Here is a 13,644-nt window from a genome sequence, read left to right as displayed (position 1 = left end):
GTTGTTGTGTAAACAACAATGAAGTTCCTCATGAGAGTCGTGTTTCCAAACACAAAGTGTGTGTGTGAGGACGCTTGTCACGCTCCATGATGCACAGATTAGATTATGAATGAGTAAATGAATAAATACAGCAGGAGAATAATTCATGTCATCTGAAGTTTTGATTCAAATCAGATGCAGACGTGCTGGTGAAGTCTGAGCCTGTCTGGCTCCTTAATATCAGCTTTACGTCTGTAAATAACTCTTTGTTATTACGTTAGTTTTACTGCTTTGTTTAATTGTTTGCAAATTAGAAAATATGCACTTATCAGTTTTAGTTTGCATTGAATTACATGGAATACATTTGGGTATCAACGTTATGTCAGCTGTGTTTTTAAATGCGAAAAACTCTGAAAACTTCATCCATAAAAAGGTGATTTGTTTACTTGTTTTTGTCATCTGCCATTTAAAATTAAGTTTTGTTATTCCTGCAGATGCTTGAGTAGCGCTAGCGAGCTAATTATTAGCTTGCACCACTTAGTCCATCTCTTATTTTCTTTAGTGTTTCTTTTAATGTAAGATTGGACAACATATCCGTATATTTTAGGCTTTAGACTTTTAATGACTTTGTTTGGTATCAAAGTGAGCTATGTGGTGCTTTCAAGAGTGAATGTATATATCTAAAAAAGGGCATTTATTCTACATATGTTTTGTCATTATCTAATCATTTATGTATTTGTTATATATTAAAATAAACCCCACATTTACCAACTGCAGTGTTGATGCAATTAAGTGAAATTATATATATATTATTCTGAAATATGATATTATGCAAATTAGTAATTTTACTTTTAAAAGGGGGATTTGTTTACTTGTGTACTTGTATTTTTCATCTTCCATTTGAAGTTTTGTTTTGTTATTCTCACAGAAAAAGTCTAGTGAGTCTCGAGTATGCATATTATATTATGCAAATGAGTACATTTTACTTTATGTACTTTTGTATTAGAATGTATACTAAAGGTTTTTCCCAGTTGAATAGGGTATAAATAGAAATAAGTTTGGAACACATTAGAAACTCTGTCTTATTAAATCTAGTTATCATTTAAATGAGTCTATTATTGTCCAAAAATAGACCTTTTAATAAATAAACAATAAGATAAGATAAGATAATCCTTTATTTGCAGGCTTACAGCAGTGTAGAGTAAAGTGCACACAAGAGACATAGTAGAGAAAGACAAGATAAAAAATAAAAAATGAAAAATAAAAATAAAGTAAAACAAGTATTATAAATAAGCAATAAAAAAACAGTAGAAAAAACAACAATAACTGAAATATTATTAACTATTTTAACTATTTTTAACTTTTTTAACTATTATTGCACAGTGTAATGTGTAATGTATTGCACAGGTTTTTATTGTCATGTTATTATTGTCACACATATGTTTATGTGTGTAAAGAATGTCTCAGCTGCAGTGAGCACCACCACCACCACCACCACCACCATCATCTTCCTCCTCTTCCTCCTCCTCCTCCTCCTCCTCCTCCACCCGGCGGGCGGCGCATTGCTACCTGGGCTGACATCCTGCACGGCTTCCCCGCACTGAGAGACTTTCAGAAGTGCTCTGGACTTCCTGGTACGGGAACCATGGACGAGACGTGCTGCACTTTATCCGGGGAACTACCTGCGGCGGTGTGATCGAGCAACCGGGAACCCGTCGAGTTGAGAGCAAAGGTGCGCACCTGAGGAGGGAGGAGGGTGGAGGTGGGTGGGGGTGCAGGTACAGGATGGGAGGAGGGGTAATGGGGGGTTGCAGGTAAGTGTTGATCTGTCAGAATGGTAGAGATACTGCAGGACTGCAACCACCCCGTTAAACCGGAGTGCGGGGACATGAGGTTTTTTTTTTTAGTTCTTATTTCTAAAGGGGTATTAGTTTCTGCGTGTTTGTGACGTCATCGGGGTTGTTTCGCGTCCCAGGTGAGAGAATAAGGTGGTGTTTTATTATTGTAAACTTTGTGCTTATTTGTATTCACCGAGGCCTACCTTACCCCCCAAAACCCTCCGCAAACACACCGGTGCGCAACCGGAGCGCCTCCGGTATCGTGCTACAAAATAAAGGTCGTGTTAGTGGGTGACTATAGCTTATATTAAGATTATAAAGCATACAGTATATTTGTATTTTTTATAGCAAATTTGATTAATTAACACCCCCCCAAAAAATGCTATCTGTATATTCAATATTTTTTAGTTTAATTTGTTTATTTAAAGGAGCAATTTGGTAATTTAAGTGAATTTTATTTAAGTCATTTATATGAAAAGATTTAGAGGGACTGTAATATGTAAGTTATTTATATGAAAAGATTTTATTAATAAAGAAATATTGTATCTTTAAAATAAATAATAAGCTTTTTATGGGTGACTTTATGGGTGATTATAGCTTATATTAAGATTATAAAGCAAAAAGTTATTTATATGAAAAGATTTAGAGGGACGTAAAGAAATATTGTATCTTTAAAATAAATAATAAGCTTTTTTATGGGTGACTATAGCTTATATTAAGATTATAAAGCAAAAAGTTATTTATATGAAAAGATTTAGAGGGACGTAAAGAAATATTGTATCTTTAAAATAAATAATAAGCTTTTTTATGGGTGACTATAGCTTATATTAAGATTATAAAGCAAAACGTTATTTATATGAAAAGATTTAGAGGGACGTAAAGAAATATTGTATCTTTAAAATAAATAATAAGATTTAAAGAAATATTTTTTTATGGGTGACTATAGCTTATATTAAGATTATAAAGCAAAAAGTTATTTATATGAAAAGATTTAGAGGGACGTAAAGAAATATTGTATCTTTAAAATAAATAATAAGCTTTTTTATGGGTGACTATAGCTTATATTAAGATTATAAAGCAAAAAGTTATTTATATGAAAAGATTTAGAGGGACGTAAAGAAATATTGTATCTTTAAAATAAATAATAAGCTTTTTTATGATAGCTTATATTAAGATTATAAAGCAAAAAGTTATTTATATGAAAAGATTTAGAGGGACGTAAAGAAATATTGTATCTTTAAAAGAAATAATAAGCTTTTTATTAAGATTATAAAGCAAAAAGTTATTTATATGAAAAGATTTAGAGGGACGTAAAGAAATATTGTATCTTTAAAAGAAATAATAAGCTTTTTATGGGTGACTATAGCTTATATTAAGATTATAAAGCATACAGTATATTTGTATTTTTTATAGCAAATTTGATCAATTAACATCTTTAAAAAAAAATGCTTTTTATGGGTTTTTAGTTGTTGTTTACTGCCTGATTTTTGTTTATCTGTATATTTAAAAGTTTTTTAGTTATTTGCATTTTATTTAAAATTTGTTTTTACTTATTTAATAATTCTTTATTAAGTTAACATACTTTTATTACTTATTTATAATACAGTTTTTTTCTTATAATGTCTCTCTATGCTGCTGTAATATGTAAGTTATTTATATGAAAAGATTTAGAGGGACGTAAAGAAATATTGTATCTTTAAAAGAAATAATAAGCTTTTTATGGGTGACTATAGCTTATATTAAGATTATAAAGCATACAGTATATTTGTATTTTTTATAGCAAATTTGATTAATTAACAACCCCAAAAAATGCTCTATTCGTGGCGTTTACTTTCGTTTTCTGCCTCTTTTTGCTGTATATTCAATATTTTTTTAGTTATTGTGGATTTTATTTAATTTGTTTTTACTTATTTAATAATTCTTTCCTGTTAACTACTTTTATTACTTATTTATAATACAGTTTTTTCTTATAATGTCTCTCTATGCTGCTGTAATCCTGTAAATGTCCCCGCTGCGGGACTAATAAAGGATTATCTTATTTTATCTTATTACTATTGGTAGTTGTATCAGTATTATTGGCAGCAAAAGTGTTAGTATTTAAAGGAGCAATTTGGTAATTTAAGTGAATTTGGTTAAGTCATTTATATGAAAAGATTTAGAGGGACGTAAAGAAATATTGTATCTTTAAAAGAAATAATAAGCTTTTTATGGGTGACTATAGCTTATATTAAGATTATAAAGCATACATTATAAATAATACAAATTTAAAATGTGATTTTAATAATATTATAATACACATAAGGTCTTCTGTTTTGAAAGTCAGGTCGCTTTAATTCCGGTTGTCTTTTTGCTGAATGCTGAAAACTTAACATGACCGAAACCACCGAGGTAGCCTCCCGCAAAGGCATCAATGCGGCCCGAACACCAATCACGGCCTCCCATTGGCTGTCGCTGCGAGCTCCGAGGCTCCTGATTGGCTGCGACCGCCTGTCACTCACTTTGATGAGCTTGGGGAGCTGCTGCATTTGTGGCGTTTAAAAAGGAATCTAGGAGCTCAGTTTGTGGACATTGTGAAATAAGAAAAATATGTAGAAGTAAAGTGGGTCGCTTGGAGACGAGTTGTTCAAGTGTTTGTGATTATTAAAGTTGAGAACTGTGCGTTATTTCCTTAGTTACCTTTGGAGAAAGGTGCGTTAAGTTGCAAAGATCTAAAAGGAACTCATTTCAAAATAAAAGCGTCGGAAACAAAGTTTTAGGGATAAAAGTGCTATATAAAAGCCACAAAATGAATGGAACCACCATATTATTTTAACAGTGCATACATTGAATAAATGTATTTAAGTTAGAATACAAACAGACTTTGCAATTATAGCTGAAAGAGCATGCAGTGCACCTTTACACCATGAAGCTTAAATACCCTGATTAAAGTGTCTAAAGGCTTAAAAAAAAGTGCATGTTTGACTATTTCTAAATAGTTATTACACCAACTGACTGCTGTGCAAAAACATACAGTTCAGTATGAGTTTATAATGGGAGTAAAGGGCTTCCTAATGAAAATGGTGATTTTATTTTGAAAAATGGTGGTAGGCAGTCATATGTTTCAATGTTGGGCTTCACAATGGTGTGTCTTTCAATCCTTCCTATCCCGCTTCAGGATAATGCGGCTTAACGCAGTCAGGGGCTTTGCAGTTTGAAAACACACAGTGTTTGTAGTACTGTGTAGTATTTGTGTACCACTGTGACTGAAATGTAGTTTTAAAGACCCCCTAAACCTTGATATTTGTAGTCCACCTGCAAAGATTACAGTGTTGAGTTAAGTTAAGTGTGTTTTACCACAAGTGTCAAGCAAAACCACAACAAAATTAAAAAGAAAACAGTTTAATCCAAAAAATCAAGCTTTTTTTTAGTGCAAATAACAAATGAATATGTTCCTTTTAGTGTCTTTTCTTAAGAAACACTAGAAAATCAATGAAGTCTTTGTCTTCTTTGTGCAGCGCTGTTCTGAAGTGAGTTAAGGTTGTGTTGGTTGTGTTGGGCGTCGGGCTATGCGATGAAATGAGCACCGTGTCAGGATGTTTCAGGGTCAGACTATTTGCTTTATCAGCTTTTATTTGGAGCCACTGTGTCACTGCTGCAGAGTTGCTTTTCTGGGGATCAGCCCTTAGATAAAAAAAGAAAAAAGGCTAAACAACATTCCTGTTAAAGACAAGTCCCATCCCACCACTACTACTACTACTACTACTACTACTACTACTACTACTACTACTACTTATAAAGTAATACTATAAACAACATGTAAATGCATGCAATTCAAATTAAGAATGAATGTCTTGATAATGCAATATGTAGCTGCTTTTAGCAAACTCTATGTTGGACGCAAAGACACTGAACATAAAAGTAATATGCCTTTTCTAATCTTTGTGTTTCTTCTCCATTAACTTTTATGCAACACCCATAAACGAGAAATGAGTGCAAAAGTTTATTGTTTCAGTGTAGATTTTGTAGAAGCAAATGTTAGGAATATTCTTTGTTTTTAGGCCTTTGCACTACAATAGTTCGCGGCCTGCACTGATCTTACTGTTGTAGCTTTTTGCAGCGGGATGAAAGCTCCCTGCTGCAGCATTTTTAAGGTTAAAGATCCGACTAGACTTCATGCCTCCCTGCTGCCCGTACACCTTTGTCAACACTTGACCTTTTTCACACTCAACCACCCGCTGACTTCTCATTCTCTGTGTGGCATTTGAGGCACAGTTGCACCCTGCTAATAATAGTTAACCGCATAGTTCTCCACATTATTGTTTTTGTCTTTCTTACTGTCAAATGTGTAATGCAGCATTTAGACATCACAAGATACATTTACTGACATTGTTGAGATATGTGTGTGTCTACAGCTGCAACTAGACGTCATTTTTAATCACTCGTTTGCTTTAAAGTCTGTATTTTGTCTTACAAACAGTCTTAAAGCCAAATTAATTCAATTAACAGAGGTATTATAGAGGCAAAAGTGGCAGATTTTCTCATTTGATGAACTGGAACTTGCGATTTTCTGGCATTTTTGCTCAATAAATGACTCAAAAGTTTGGATTAGATCGGCTCATTGATGAATTCACTAATTGTTTCAGCACTTGTGGTGTCAAATTTGTTCCCAAAAGGTCATTAAAAGTAGTTCAAGTTAAGTTTTTCGCACAGATAACTTGTAAAAGAAATGTCCTATATGTAAATCAAGGTAAAACACTAGATTATTTCTGCTGAAATTTAGATTTCTTAGCAGAAAATGTTCACTTGTTCCAATACTGAATCTGCTCTCCTGCACCTGCTGTACAGTAAAGGCAGTATTGGATATGCACACAACTACCTCAATATATGAATCTAACTATAATGTCCAAGTGTGTAAAGAATATCAAACGTCTCATGGATCCATAGAACGGTTCCCCAGCGCTCCGTTGTAAAAGCTGCTGTTGGATCCGAGGCTCGGTGACAGAGAGGAAATGGAAAAAGCCCCGCAGTCGTCGGGGTCAACAACCACAAATTAGTTCATCCCCTTCTTCTGTTCCCTTTCTGTCTCCGTTACGGCGTCGCCCGAGCCTCTCCAGAAACAATTGAGCGAGTCAGAGTGTGTGAGTGTGTTTTTGTGTCGAAAGGGCAGTTAATTTGCGAGGCTGGTGGCTCCCCAAACTCAAAAGCCGGTTTTGTCTGACTTGAAAGTCTGTAACATAGCAACAGAGATTTAAATGGGTCTTCTCTCTCTGTCTCTCTCAGCTTCATACAGTCGGCCTTTATCTGTTGTTTTTACCATTTTATACCTTATCTTAAATGTGTGTCCTCGATGGTGCCTGCAGTCTCTGCAAAAGACGGAAAATGTTTTAAAATAACTACGTTTCAAGGCTGGATTTGTTTCATTACTTTTTTTGTATTCTGTCTCTTTTAAGACTTTGTTTCACATCTTAAGACTTCAACATTTTTCTTTTTAGGACGCAGATTACAATCAGTACCAGAATCATAAAGACTGGGAACAGCTAGCGTGGCTAAACAGGAACTAAAAGTTTACTTATTACCTTCTGAACTGTTTATTCTGGACACAAACTGTGTAAAAGCAACAGGTTTTGATTTTAAATGTGCTGATTTTTTTACTTCTGGATGGAGGCAGGCTCGCTTTGCCCACCTGTTTCTAATCTATATGCTAAGCTAGGCTAACTGTCTGTAGCTTTATATTTATTGCACTGACATGTGATTGGTATTTTGGTACCTGTACTCTTAAAGTAATGCCCATAACAACAGAATCTCATTGTATAGCCCTCTTCTGAATGGAGAGTGTCATATTAACACAGCCACAAAGCGCTTATAGTTGGATAACGTTGACCCCCCCCCCGACCCACGATGGCGGGGCGATGTTGTCGTGGAAGCATAACGCCCCCCACCCCCCCACCCTCCCTCCATCTAAAAGCTGTTAGCCCTGTCAGCACCGTTAGCTGCTCGCCGTCAGGCTCCCACATCTGTGTGTTGCAGGCAGGCGATCCCAGGCCGTATGGGCTGTTACTGCTGCTGTAGTGGACTAATCACATGGTGCATTCAGTTAAAGAACGCTCCCAGTGATCGACTGCGAGGGGAAAAAAACCACACACATATAGTCAAAATGGCTCAAAATAAATGAAAATGAAAAGTCTGCATGTAGCGTTGTGAAACCTGCAGGTCAGAAGAAGTCTTTCATGTGCAGCAGAATTCAACTCTCTACACAAGACAAGGGCCCACCCGTATACCAGATGTAGTCAACACACACACACACACACACACACACACACACACACACACACACACACACACACACACACACACACACACACACACACACACACACACAGAGGGTTTCTGCATTCCCTCACTGCCGTCCAGCTCTTGGCTCAGAGCTGCTGCTCTCCGTCTTTATTGGCTGCTGATCCCTGCAGACTCTCTTTTACTGCCCGGCTTCAGAACAGCAACACACAACACACACACCACCAGATGCTGTGTGTGTGTGTGTGTGTGTGTGTGTGTGTTTGTGTTTATGTGAGAACTGCATTGGCTCCTGACCATGCATCAGATGTAACTAACCTTGTGTCCAACACACAAACATCGGTGTTTAACCAATATGTGTTTACGAAGGCAAATGATGTTTCCGTATGGACTGTTTTCACGTCAGTGGATGTCTAACCGGTGTGAGGTTTACATGGTTACTCTTTAACACTCCATAACCGCAGCTACACAGCTGCCGGCCTGCTGAGTTTACGACACGGAACAAAAGAGGTGCTGTTTTTCTAGAGTGGCTTTGTGGTTTGACAGACGTGTTTGTGAGTTTGAAGGCTGTAGTGAAAAGAGTTTATATTGAAGTGGCAACTAATGAGTGTTCAGGAAATGTTATTTTGAATTTTGGTTTCACGGCTAATCATTATGAAAACAGGATAATTGAGATTAGATGATTATTGTGCCAACATCTGTTTTGTGAGGATGCCCCTGTTTGTTTGTTCTATAAATCAAGCGCACCCTGTCTTTCTTTTACAGTGGTGCACATCTTTACAGTTATTTCTTCAATATGTTGCCTTTTTTTTAAACAATATGTTGATTATTATTGCCACTATTTTGTGAATGATTTTAAAAAAAAAAAAGGCCATCTCAAGCTCTGAGATTGTCCAAAACTCCACAGATATTAAATTATATAAAACAATAGAAAGCAGAATGTTTGGGCTGCTTGATAAATTGTCTTATAAGTCTAATCAATTATCAAAATATTTGTTGACAAATTGTCTCAGTATTTGCTATAATAACCTCTAACAAAGTTTTTAAGGATTAATTTAATCTAAGATCAGTTTTGATCAGCAAAACAAGGTTTAAAATGAGTAATTTTTAGATTTAAAAGTCAAGCAGAGCTCTGTTGAGCACAATTAAAATCTAATTTCTGTTAAATCCAAGTCTAAACCAAAATGAAATGGAGTTTAATCAATATGATGCTTGTTTACCCATATTAACATAAATAAATGAATAAATAAATACATTTGCATGCTGTCCAGACATAGTAAGCAGGCTATCAAGGAGTCCTGAAACCTGTTAACTTTCGGTTACGCTGTATTACTTACCAAAATGTGACATTGTTCGCTAACTAGCTAGCTAAAAAAAGTCAGTTAGTTAGTCGTTATTGTCAGTCATGTTGGCTCATAAGAGAAGCTATAATTTCTTCTCCTTTGAGAAAAACTTGTTGGCTGAATTAACGGAGAAATATTGACAAAAAATCTGAATAAACATATTGTCTGTTAAATCTTGCAGTTCAGCTCCAAAACAGTTTTGTGCTGGAAAAAAAGGAATAAAACAAATAATCTTTCATTATTATAAGGTCATTTTTCGTGCTTCCTGCAGCATGTCTGCATGGACTGCAGCTCTCTTAGCGTCAGTCTTGATAACAGGCCGAGGAGGACATATGGTGGATCTAATCCCAGGTCACAGCCTACAAGCTAATAGGGTTTTTCCATGAGCACTGATGGGTCCACTTTATCCGCTCCATGCCAAACCAAGCCCAGATTACATATGTCTCCACTCCAGCAACTACACACCAAACATTTCTTCCTGTTGATGCATGGCATTTAAAGCTTTACACTGGTGAACTGGCAGGATACTTTTATTGTGAAAAAGGTAAACAACTTGTCGTTGATGGGGCAGGCCGCAACTTCCTGTTCAGACAAGTGGAGCCAATGTGGAAGTGTCTTAAAGCTGCATTCTCTCTCCTGTCCATCAGGGGGCGACTCCTCTGGTTGTATAGAAGTCTATGAGAAAATGACTCTACTTCTCTCTTGATTTATTCCCTCAGTAAACATTGTAAACATGAGTTTATGGTCTCAATCTCTAGTTTCAAGTCTTCTTCAATACAGCATGATGTTCATTTAGTAAATGATGCTCCATTTAGAGTCAAACAGACCATAAAGCAGGGGATGCTTTAGGGCGGGGCTACACACTGATTGACAGGTCTCCATCGCGTTCATTTCTGTCATTTTATAGATAAAAAAAAAAATCATATATTTTTCTGGAAAATGGTAAAGAGACAAACTGATGATCATTCCTAGCAGCCGGATGCTCTTCTTCTGTTACAAACCTAGTTATTTATTTAAATGTTTCCTCAGCTGCTCTTTAACTCTGCTAAATAGTTTTCAACCCTTTCTTAACTCGATCGTAAAATTCACTGTCGGTGTCGATGATGGAGACAACACCGTCTCTCTCTCCACCTGTTTGATGAATGAATCTCTGCACAGATCGCTGCTCCGCTGCTTATTTGTCACTTCCTCTGCCGCTGAAGCGTTCTGCTGACCTGTGCAGGTTTTTTTTACGCCCGCCGCCCTGGAGGATGTTGGATCCACCAACATCTGCAGTAGTCGTGCTCCATGGCAACGTCATTCCCCCCCGCTACACCCCCTAAACCCCTCCACCTTCCTGCCCGCCCCTCCCTGCTCATCCTCGTCCAGCAAGCATCTGCAGAGCGATCAAATGGCCCATTATTACTGCATAGTGTCATCAGATTACTGTTATTTAGTCCAACGAGCGGAATGACACACACACACACACACACACACACACACACACACACACACACACACACACACACACACACACACACACACACACACACACAAAACCAAGGCTGTTCATTCACCCGCCCTGTGCCCTGCCATTTCTCTTTTCCTCATTTCTCAGGACCACATCTGTAATCAGCTGTGTGTGTGTGTGTGTGTGTGTGTGTGTGTGTGTGTGTGTGTGTGTGTGTGTGTGTGTGTGTGTGTGTGTGTGTGTGTGTGTGTGTGTGTGTGTGTGTGTGTGTGTGTGTGTGTGTGTGTGTGTGTGTGTGTGTATTTGAGACCCTGTTTCTCCATCTGAATGCATCTGTGTGCTTTGAAAGCAACATGGAGTGCTTTCTTTTTCAATTAAAGTGGATTTGAATGTGTTGTTTGTTTATAAAATGTCAGAAAAAACTGAAAAATGTCCATTTAAATTCCCCAAAACTTAAGATGATGACTTTGAATATATTTTCTGTCTGACCAGCAGTGTGAAGCCCATAAATATTTGTCTTTCAGTGATAAGAAGCAGCTAATGTTGACATTTTAGAAGCTAGATATTGCAAATATGTTGCTTATTTTTTTCGCTTGGCAACGAATCGTCATTTTTGAAGTTCTTGTTTTTGTTCCAAAACCTGTTCAGTTTATTCTGGGTGTGCAGATGTGATTTTTATATTGTGTCTTTGGTTTTCTCCTCAGGTCATGAGTGCCTCTAGGAAAGACCCAGTGGAGAATAACCTCACCTGTCCAAAGCCCCGCCCCACCTGGGCCTCGCCCTGCCCCCCACCCCTGGACACCCACCATGAGTAAGTTCCTGATTTTTGTATTATTGATTCCTCCTTTAAGTGTGCTCTTTTCACTTCGACAGCCTTGTTGTTGTGATGGATTTTGCCGGAAATTGTGATTCTGCTTTTTGTGTTTTATACTCATAGACTCATCCGATGTCTATGATCTTTATATTAATAGTAATGAAACATCATGTAAACACTCCGGCATTCTGTAGAGGCTTCTGAAGTCACATTTTAAAGCACATATTTGTAGTTTTTGTCAGTTTATGGACAGATCGAAATCTGTGCTAAAAGGAGAAATTTGGGAATTTGGATGTTTCAGGTCGATTCATCACAGTGGGAGTTGTTTTTCGGAGCTGACGTTTAGAGGCCACTGGATTGGTTCCTTGGGTTGTTGCAGTAGCTCAGCTTATGCTACCTTTTTAATGGAAGACACAATCATTTTGTTTAGTGTCTTGTGAGTGAAGGAGATTTCCCTTTTCCACAGATTTTGATCTCTTGTCGTTAACGTTATACTCTCATATCCGACGATAAGATGATCGTAGTATTGCACAGATGCATGCTGTAGTGCGGGTGTTTCAAGATGAAGCATCAATACACTTGATCTGCCTCCCTTTGCACCTCCAACCTGCTCTCCCCCCCCCGATGGCAGAAACATATGGCACCAAGGAGCCGAGTGCTGCAACCCTCACCGCGCGATTACTCATCAATCACACCGCAAAGCATGATGGGAGGGCAAATGTAGCGGGATGTGCACTTCATCAGCTCAATCCACAGTGTGTGTGTGTGTGTGTGTGTGTGTGTGTGTGTGTGTGTGTGTGTGTGTGTGTGTGTGTGTGTGTGTGTGTGTGTGTGTGTGTGTGTGTGTGTGTGTGTGTGTGTGTGTGCTCGTTTCCTGCACAGTGTGACTGTAATGGCTCGGCCTCCCATGTCGGCTCAGTGAGAGACATCCAGAGAGGCCAGACTGCAGTATATCCTGTCCTATACATGTGTGTGACGTCACACACACACACACACACACACACACACACACACACACACACACACACACACACTCTGCACCACAAGATCATTTTCACCACGATGTGTTGTGCTGATCAAGATACTGGGTGATGTGTATATTGTGAGAACTTTAACGTCGGGCTGCACATTTAATCGAAATGTTATGGGAAAAAAATGACGTGACCTATTCTTAATACTTAATAAAACATCTTTGTTTGGTACAGAACCCCACAAAAGAATCTCACCTTAATCATTTTTCAATGAAAAAGAGATTAACGATATGAAAATGATCATTCCCTCTAATATTGCAAATCATCTCACAATGCAATATCAGTTAAAATATTCAATTTATTTCAGAATTCTTCAGCCCAAAACCAAAATATATCAATTTATGGTAAATATATGCAAAATCATGCATTACAAAAACAAAAAAGTTATTCAATTTGCGTGCATAATTTGATTTAAATAATTTATTTTGAAACTGAATTTAGCAAAATAAATGATAATATAGGGATTATGGCCACATTATCTGAACTAGAACTATATTAAATGTTTTAACATGGTCTATGTAATTCAGGTTTTTATGCGTATAACATTTCTGGCTTCATCTACGTCTTGAAGCGACGTCTTTCTGTCATTCAGACATTGTTGACTTTAACATAAATGTTCAATTCTGGTTTGTCAAAAAGTAATAATGATATGAAGGAAGTTTTCTGTTCTCTCACAGGCTGCGTTATTGTGTGGATTTTAAAATCAATAACAATAAATCGTCTATCAACTGATCTGACGTGAGAACAATATCCTCCACAACTAAAATTGGCTCAATCATGTTTTTTCATGGTTTATAAAGCTTTATTCTTTAAGGATTTTTCTCAATAAATCCCACACAATACTAAATCTGATTTCCCGTTATAAAGCTAATGTGTGAAATATGAAAGCATTATTTATTCTTTGATATCGCGCCTCCAC

At 37.0% G+C, this 13,644-nt stretch overlaps 1 protein-coding gene across 2 annotated transcripts in view; it reads left to right on the top strand.

The window, feature by feature from the left end:
* The first annotated feature begins 1,562 nt into the window (after positions 1 to 1,562).
* Positions 1,563 to 13,644, top strand: part of usp6nl (USP6 N-terminal like) — a 100,346-nt gene continuing 88,264 nt past the window's right edge. Inside the window, exons 1-2 of one of the 2 annotated variants that reach the window (XM_054624417.1) lie at positions 1,563 to 1,711; positions 11,585 to 11,691. In XM_054624417.1, the coding sequence (XP_054480392.1) occupies positions 11,688 to 11,691 (4 nt within the window). In that variant the 5' untranslated portion in view covers positions 1,563 to 1,711; positions 11,585 to 11,687. Of the gene's footprint in view, positions 1,712 to 1,920; positions 1,955 to 11,584; positions 11,692 to 13,644 lie in introns of those variants that run through there. The other variant, XM_054624418.1, reaches the window with a different exon arrangement.

The sequence above is a fragment of the Anoplopoma fimbria genome, chromosome 23, assembly GCF_027596085.1.
Source record: "Anoplopoma fimbria isolate UVic2021 breed Golden Eagle Sablefish chromosome 23, Afim_UVic_2022, whole genome shotgun sequence".
NCBI classification, from domain to species: Eukaryota; Metazoa; Chordata; class Actinopteri; order Perciformes; family Anoplopomatidae; genus Anoplopoma; species Anoplopoma fimbria.
Note: the sequence above shows the minus strand (reverse complement) of the source record. Positions and strands in the feature narration are given on the sequence as shown.